Raw genomic sequence first — 7,660 nt, forward strand, 5'->3', positions numbered from 1 at the left:
TCCCCCTTCCACCACCTCTTCACAAAACTAATAATATCACTGCCAATAATATGCCAAAATTTCTGGAAGAATAATGCATGCACACCGTCAGGTTGGGTGCTTTATTCAGGTGCATTTGAAACAAGGCTTCTCTAATTTCCTCACCAGTCGGTTCTTCATCTAACATTGCATTCATCTCTTCCGACACAACTTCCTCTATACCTTCCAGCACCCCTTGAAAGTCCGTAGGGGAGCTTGTAGCAAAAAGATCATTAAAGTAAGCTTCAATAAGGCGCTCCAAGTCAACACGCTGTTGTAACAATACTCCATTCAAATCAGGTAATCCATTAATGCGGTTGTTGGCTCGTCTTTGGCTTGCTTTGTGGTGGAAATATTTAGTGTTTTTATCTCCATCTTTCAACTCATTTGCACGTGCTCTTGTATACCAAAACGATTCCTCTTGCATATGGAGCGAGTCAAGCTCTTCAGATAATTTTTTACACAAATAATATTAATTTAGTTTAGTCAGTTAAAGTTGTTTTAGTTCAGGTCATTTCAGTTTAAAAAAATTGGGCCATATTTATACTTCAAATGAGGTTGTTCTTGAGATTATTTGGGTCACATTCAATTTTGGTAGTTGTCTCTCATCTATTTATTTTCTTAAAATGGGGTTTAAAAAATTAAGTGGAAATTTACATGGGAGAAAATAAACAAAAAAAAAAAAAAAAAAACTATGAAAGTGAATTAAGTTAGGCATATGCAACTACTCTACTAGAAAATTTTAGATTTTATGGGTTAAATTTCACCAAAAAAAAATTTTACACCAAATTGTGGCAAAATATAATAATAATAATAATTATTATTATTATTATTTTTTTACCAAATTGCTAATGGTTATTATCAAGTTACCATTATGAGTTTATGACACTATATGGTCAATTTAATTTGCCAATAGGGTCAAGTCAATTGGTCTGAAATAGTTTTAGGATTGACAAAATGTGTAAAATTCCTAACCACTCAAAATGAAAAGACTTTCCACACAAAGTTGGGTTAACCTCAAGTCATACAGTGCTACAGCTGATACTCCAATTCTGCCATGAAAAATGTTGTCAATCTGCTCAACCCCTCATCTTATTCTGGTTCCGCCCTGGAAGAACCATAACAACACCAACCTTGTTTTTCATCACTCTAAATCACAATCACCCCTTTTCAAATTTTTTCCTCATTCTCTTCGTACCATCAATTCTCTTTCCAGGGACGAAAACCAGGTATCCCATTTCTCTCTCTCTTTTTATAATCATAATTTCTCTCATAATATATATTTCTTATTTTTATTTTGTCTTTTTTTTGGCAGCTGGGATATGATCCTTCAGATGAACTATATGGAATTGATGTGAATATACCACCAAGGTTTGATTACTTTAATGTTTAATAAGCATGGCATTTGAAATTGTTTGTGCGTTTTTGTATAAGTAGTTTAAGTACATTGTTGTAATGTAAAGGGACCCAAAAGGGTAATGAGCCAAATAGCCAATGATTTGTATACGGAGTTTGATTGGATACGACCTCCAAGACTTTAATCGACTAAGTTAGTAGAGATTAATTTATTTCGGGTTATGTTGCTTGTGTTTGAGATATTTTAATTGGGGCAGTATAAATGGCAAATGTGCTGTTATTTACTATAGTCAAATTATCAATATTCAGTGTGAATTTGCATGACTTAAACAATAATTGTTGCAAAATGTAATTGCTCATATGTATAGACTGACAATTTTTTTTGCTGAAACTCGTGCTCGGCCTGATGAATGGGCAACCGAAGTCTTGTGTTGAAATGGAAATGAATATGATGTTAATATCTATTAGTATTTCAAGTTTTGTGAAATTTTATTTTGTACAAAGATAGTAATACCTCACTCCCTAGTCACCTTGTTGCTCTGTTGGATTGTGAAGTCTATTTTCCTATCAGCAATATAATCCGAACTACTTAAGAAATTCAGCTCATTAATTAGTAATTACTAGCTTGTTTAGTGGGGGCATAGTCTTCATAACACTTGGTTGGAAATATTGGAATAATTTTGAACTTTATGATCATCAACCGCTGCCCTCCCACGATTTTGAAACTGTCCTCCTATGCAAGGGGTTAAGATAAGTTCGTAGTCTGTTATGTTGTTTCACTGAGCTTGAAATGCTTACCTAAGATCAATTTTCGAATTTTACTAGTCTCTCTAAAGATGATGTAGTTTATGCCTCAAATAAAGCTTGGTACTAAAGCAGTTATGAGCTATTATTATAATAGAGTAATAGAAATGGTTAAAAGTGGCTCAATATTGTAAGTAATGCTTCTCTGGATTTGCCGTCACCCTAATATTTGATGAGGAAATTGGTAACCAAATATATTTATTTGATTGGTTTCAGGGATATTAAATCAGATGCAATCGAACCTAGATCATGGTTTGGGCCCAATGGACAGTATATTAAAGAGCTTCCCTGCCCAAGTTGCCGGGGAAGAGGATATACTCCTTGTGCAGAGTGCGGAATTGAGCGGTCTAGACAAGATTGTTCGCTTTGCAGTGGGAAGGTATGATGGCTGTATGCCTGTATGTTGACATAATATGATGTGCTTAAGCCCAATGGTAGTTGCAGTGTTACTAAAAGCATGTTTTATACTTGATGTAATGCTTAACTTATCATCCAGTAAAGTAGGTGTACATTTCACCTATCATAAAGTTATATAGTTCTAATGTTTAGTTGTTGCTTATTATGTTGCAGGGAATTATGACTTGTCAGCAATGCTTGGGGGAGCGTGTCATCTGGGAAGAGTCAATTGATGAAATCCCGTGGGAAAAAGCACGTTCCATGTAACTTCATTGCAACTTTTCTTCTACATATTCTTCAAGCATTTAATTTTGATACAGCCATTCTCAGCAGAAAGCTTGTTCTAGAATTTGAGCATTCGTGGTCTGATATTATAAATTTCCTTCACTTGTACTTACATCGCTATCTTACTTATATTGTTCGTGCGTTGCAATGCTTGTGACTGAGATTCTTGTCTATGTTTCTCAATGTCAATGCTGTATCAATTTTCAGTTCTCCGCTGAAAGTCAAAGAAGATGATGAAGTTGATAATTTGGAGCTAAAACTAAACTCAAGGAAGAAATCAAAGCGAGTTTACCGATCTACTCCTCCAGAAGTTGGGCTGAAAATCAGTCGCTCCTTGAAAGTTAGTTTCCTGTTTGGAATGTTTTGATTGCTGTATAATTTGAAACCATTGCATATTATATACTTTGTATTTGATTTATTTTTAAAACATGTAGATCATGAAGCTTTTGAGTTTTCCTTGTGAATTGTTGTTCTTTATTATAATCTTGTTCTTTTAGTTGACTGAATGCAGAGTCTCAATGCAAAAACAGGACTGTTCAGCAAGAGTATGAAGATCATCCATCGTGATCCTGCTCTTCATGCACAAAGAGTAGCTGCAATAAAGGTTTCTATATTTATTTATATAAGTGTAGTAACTTTTAATTCAAGCTGAAAATTTGAAATAAGATACATACTGATTTTGTACAAGAAAAGTCAGCATAAAGTTAAATAGTCTTGAACTGTAACTGACTACTGTCAAATATGTTAATTTACCCAGCTCCAGACAATGGTACTGATTAGAGTGTTTTTGAACTTAGAAGTATAAATCAGATAGTGATTAGTGACGCATGACACATGTGTACAGTGTACTGGCTCATATTAAAAGCAAGAAACTTGAGGCTATAGTAATAGATATGTAATTTTACACATTTACATGGAATGCCCCTTGTGAATGTTCTTGTATGTTTTTTTTTTTTCTTCCATTGATTTTCATTGACACTTTTTAGTATCTAGAGATTTAGCCTTTAGACTGTAGATATGAGTTAATGAACTTCAAAAGGATAAAGACATGCTTTTTAGTGGAGATGCATTATCAGTTTATCATGGACATGCATTTACAGCATTCCTTCATGAAGTTACATATAGACTAATATGTGCTCCATCCATTTATAACCTTGTACCATATAAGGCTTGTGGGATTCATAACTTCTATGCTTCTGATGCATCTTTACTGATTTCTGGTCCATTTGTTTGTAGCTATGGTCAACTTCTTTATCCAACATTGATTATTCTGCTAAGTAGCAGTAGACCATGAAAAAGGCTGTTATTGTACATATTGTTGTATCCTTGTTAGTACATATTGTTTTCTCTTTTTTTGGTTTTGTAGAAGTATGTTATTGCTTCCCTAATTTTAGCTGCAAATGATGGGTCGATAATACATTAGGAGCCACTGTTTTGTTTTAAACATGTAAAATATTTATGGACGGAGTATTCAATTGTGAGAAGCAAGTTTTTATTTATTTTTTTTATTTTTTTATTTTGAGGTTTAATAGAATCCAACGACAGCACTTCCTTTTTACAATGTAGCTTATAGTATATGCATTTTGGTTTGATTGCAGAAAGCTAAAAGGACACCTGCTGCAAGGAAGCATACTTCCGAAACTCTGAAAAACTTCTTCAGTGATCCTGAGAATCGCCGGAAGAGAAGCATTTCTATGAAAGGTTGGTACGGTTATAATAAACTGCCAAACTTGTGAACTTTAGTGAAGCATGGCAATCACTGCTACATGTTTGGTTGGCTTGAGAGCTTTTAATGCTTTAGAAATGTACCTATAATGAGTATATACTGCCCCATCCCACTGTTCAAAGAGTTCAAACTTGAAGGATCATGTAGGCTGTGTTTGACAAGAAGGAAAGTCCTTTTCAGTTAAAATTAGTAAATTACTCTCATTATCTTCTGCTTGGTCTGTTAAAGAGTGGAAAAAAAGCACCAACTTTCTGCAGTTAAAAATAGTTTTCCAAAGAGGTATTACAGGGTTTCATCATTTTAAGAAAAAAAAATGTCATATATTCCTCGTATTCACTTTTGTTCTCTTTTAGGAACAAAGCAAAGGAATATGAAGTATTAAAGCTGACTTTTTCCACAATGTATTTTTTGTAGAAAGTAAATTTTATTCAAATTGTTTTCCTCCGGTGAAACACAGCCATAGTACTAAATCCCAATGAAACAATCATTTCCTTAACATTGAGTTTTTGAGTACATTTAGATTAGGTCACAAGTTTGAATCCCTCTCCTGCCATTGTAATGTTGTATGTACACAATTATGCTGGCCTTTGTGTGACTTAAAGCACAAAATAGGGGGGAAAAAAAAATGATCACTCTCTCTTAAAATCTAATCTGCAGGGATTAAATTCTTCTGCAAGAACTGTGGACAAGAAGGGCACAGGAGTTATTACTGTCCTAAACGTGGAGTAAACACTGAAAGGAGATTCAAATGTGGGTTGTGCGGTGAGAAGGGCCATAATAGAAGAACTTGTCAAAAACCAAGAACAAGTAAACCAAAACAAAGAATTCTAAAGGAATATCATTGCCGTTCATGTGGGAAAGTCGGTCATAATCGCAGGACTTGCTCTATGAAGACCAAACTACAGTCAGACAGTGCCATTCATGAAAATAAAAGCTCTGTCGAGGATTCAAAGGGACGTGTTCGAAAGCATCATCATCAATGCAGTGTTTGCGGAAAAGTTGGTCACAATAGCAGGACATGCTTTCTGAAGACTGAACTAGAGTCAGACAGTGCCACTCCTAAAACTGAAGGTTCTTTTATGAATTCAAAGGTACATTTTCGAAAGCATGTTCATCGATGTAGTGTATGCGGAAAGAGTGGTCACAATAGCAAGACATGTTCTCTGAAGACTAAGCTACAGTCAGATGGCGCTGCATTTGATAATAATGGCTCTTTCAAAAAAATTCAGGGAAACGCCCAAAAGCATAATCATCAATGCAGTGTATGCAGAAAGCACGGTCACAATAGCAGGACATGCTCTCTGAAGACTAAGCTACAGTCAGATAGTGCCAAACTTGAAAATAATGGCTCTTCAAAAAAGCTAAAGGGAAATCTTCAAAATCATCATCATCATAATCATCGATGCAGTGTATGTGGAAAAAGTGGTCACAATATGAGGACTTGTTCTGACTCGATTGACAAATTCGACGTGACTTTTGGAGTTAGCCAACGAGCAAGACGACTATATCACTGCAAGATTTGCGGGGTACTCGGCCATAATCGGAGGACCTGTGCCGAAAAGGGATTTGCAAACAATGTATATATCGAAGTTGATTCTACATTCTGAAATTTGTAGTTCTCTCCTGAGCACCCTTTTTTTTTTTTTTTTTTTTTTTTTTTTTGAGTTTTGTTTACCATTTGTTATACTACTATTTATATTTCTTATGGTTTCTGAATTAATCATGGCTTAGTCATTAACTCGTTGAACATCTGGAAATGCAATGAGCTCTGCCATATGTATTATATATTCTGTTTTTGTGGTATTATGTTAAAGACTCGGTAAGGGAGATTAGGATGAAAGCTTGTACTAGTATTTTTTATTCACATTCAAGGCAATGGTTACAATTGTAAAATAAATATAGCTTGCTTGAGGCTACAACTCTGAATTCATATGTTTCATACAAAAGTTCACATAACATATTGCTTCACCAATACCAAAAGTACCCTAGTATTAATCAATTTGTCCTGATCTGCTGCTGAGAAAATCAGTCCCAAGCCACCACTCTTCTTAGTGCTATCTTAATGACTTTTGTTTTCTTTTGTTGCTGTATTCTGAACTCCCCTCGGCTGCTGCTGAATCCTGAATGTTATTGCTTTGCTCCTAGAATGGACTTGGATACAAACTCTTAAATGGACCTGATTCACACTAATTTATTGTGGACCACTAACACTTAAAAACACTATGCTTGTTTTATTAATAAAGAAAAAAAAATCACTATATTGAAATAAAGGTTATTATGTTGAAATAAAAGTCATTTTGGTGTTATAAAGGCTATAAGAGATTAATTTTTATTTGGTTTTCTTAAAAAAAAAAAGGTTAATCTTTATTGTTTTTTTTATGTAGTGATCAATATGAATAATAAAGGTAACTATGTTCAATATAACATCGTACTTAAGATTTATAATAATATTAAAAGTCACACAAGTTTTAATAAAGATTACTATGTTAAAAATAAGGTTACTATGTTAGGGGTCATTATGTTCAATATAATGTCAGTTACGTGCATATAAGCCTCGGGTCCACATTGCGTATAATGCCAGTTACTATGTTAAAATTAGGGGTCATTATACTCAATTGTTCATTATGTTCAATATTATTGTAGACCAAGTCCATGCAAGATTTTCCGGGACTTGGATGGGTGGCTGCTCATCCATTACAGTTTAGTCACATTGCATCCATATCGAATGAGCAATTTAGCATACGATACGAGTTTTAATCGGTCTTATTCGTAGTATTTATATATTTATTTTTTTTAAATCTGTCACTGTAGTAATTAATGAGCAATTGAGCATTAAAGTACGATCAATTTCGGATTAAGATTTACATGAATAAGTTGATAAAGTAGAACATTTTTGTATCAAATTAATGATAGATTGATTAGGATTTTAACGAGCAAAATTCTACAATAAAATTTTATAATTGTTTTATATAACGTTTAAAGGGGATCCGTGACACAATGATAGCGCGTCTGACTTTTTTTTATTCATTTTATATACGGTTAACTTATTCTATAAATACTACTATAATACCTATG

The 7,660-nt window shown here is 33.9% G+C and overlaps 1 protein-coding gene across 1 annotated transcript; it reads left to right on the plus strand.

Moving 5' to 3' along the window:
- The first annotated feature begins 1,001 nt into the window (after nt 1-1,001).
- On the plus strand, nt 1,002-6,504 carry LOC110712072. Its single transcript, XM_021890495.1, has 8 exons — nt 1,002-1,247; nt 1,334-1,389; nt 2,395-2,557; nt 2,749-2,837; nt 3,067-3,199; nt 3,371-3,463; nt 4,458-4,560; nt 5,243-6,504. The coding sequence occupies exons 1-8, from the start codon at nt 1,083-1,085 to the stop codon at nt 6,190-6,192; spliced, it is 1,752 nt and encodes a 583-aa protein (XP_021746187.1). The 5' UTR covers nt 1,002-1,082; the 3' UTR covers nt 6,193-6,504.
- The last annotated feature ends 1,156 nt before the right edge of the window (nt 6,505-7,660 follow it).

This window comes from Chenopodium quinoa, unplaced genomic scaffold (genome assembly GCF_001683475.1).
Source record: "Chenopodium quinoa cultivar QQ74 unplaced genomic scaffold, ASM168347v1, whole genome shotgun sequence".
NCBI lineage: Eukaryota > Viridiplantae > Streptophyta > Magnoliopsida > Caryophyllales > Amaranthaceae > Chenopodium > Chenopodium quinoa.

Coding starts and splice junctions, on each gene's coding strand:
- LOC110712072 (XM_021890495.1), top strand. CDS start 1,083: ATGTTGTCAATCTGCTCAACCCCTCATCTTATTCTGGTTCCGCCCTGG. Junction 1,248..1,333: donor TTTCCAGGGACGAAAACCAG/GTATCCCATTTC, acceptor TTTTTTTGGCAG/CTGGGATATGATCCTTCAGA. Junction 3,200..3,370: donor AAATCAGTCGCTCCTTGAAA/GTTAGTTTCCTG, acceptor GACTGAATGCAG/AGTCTCAATGCAAAAACAGG.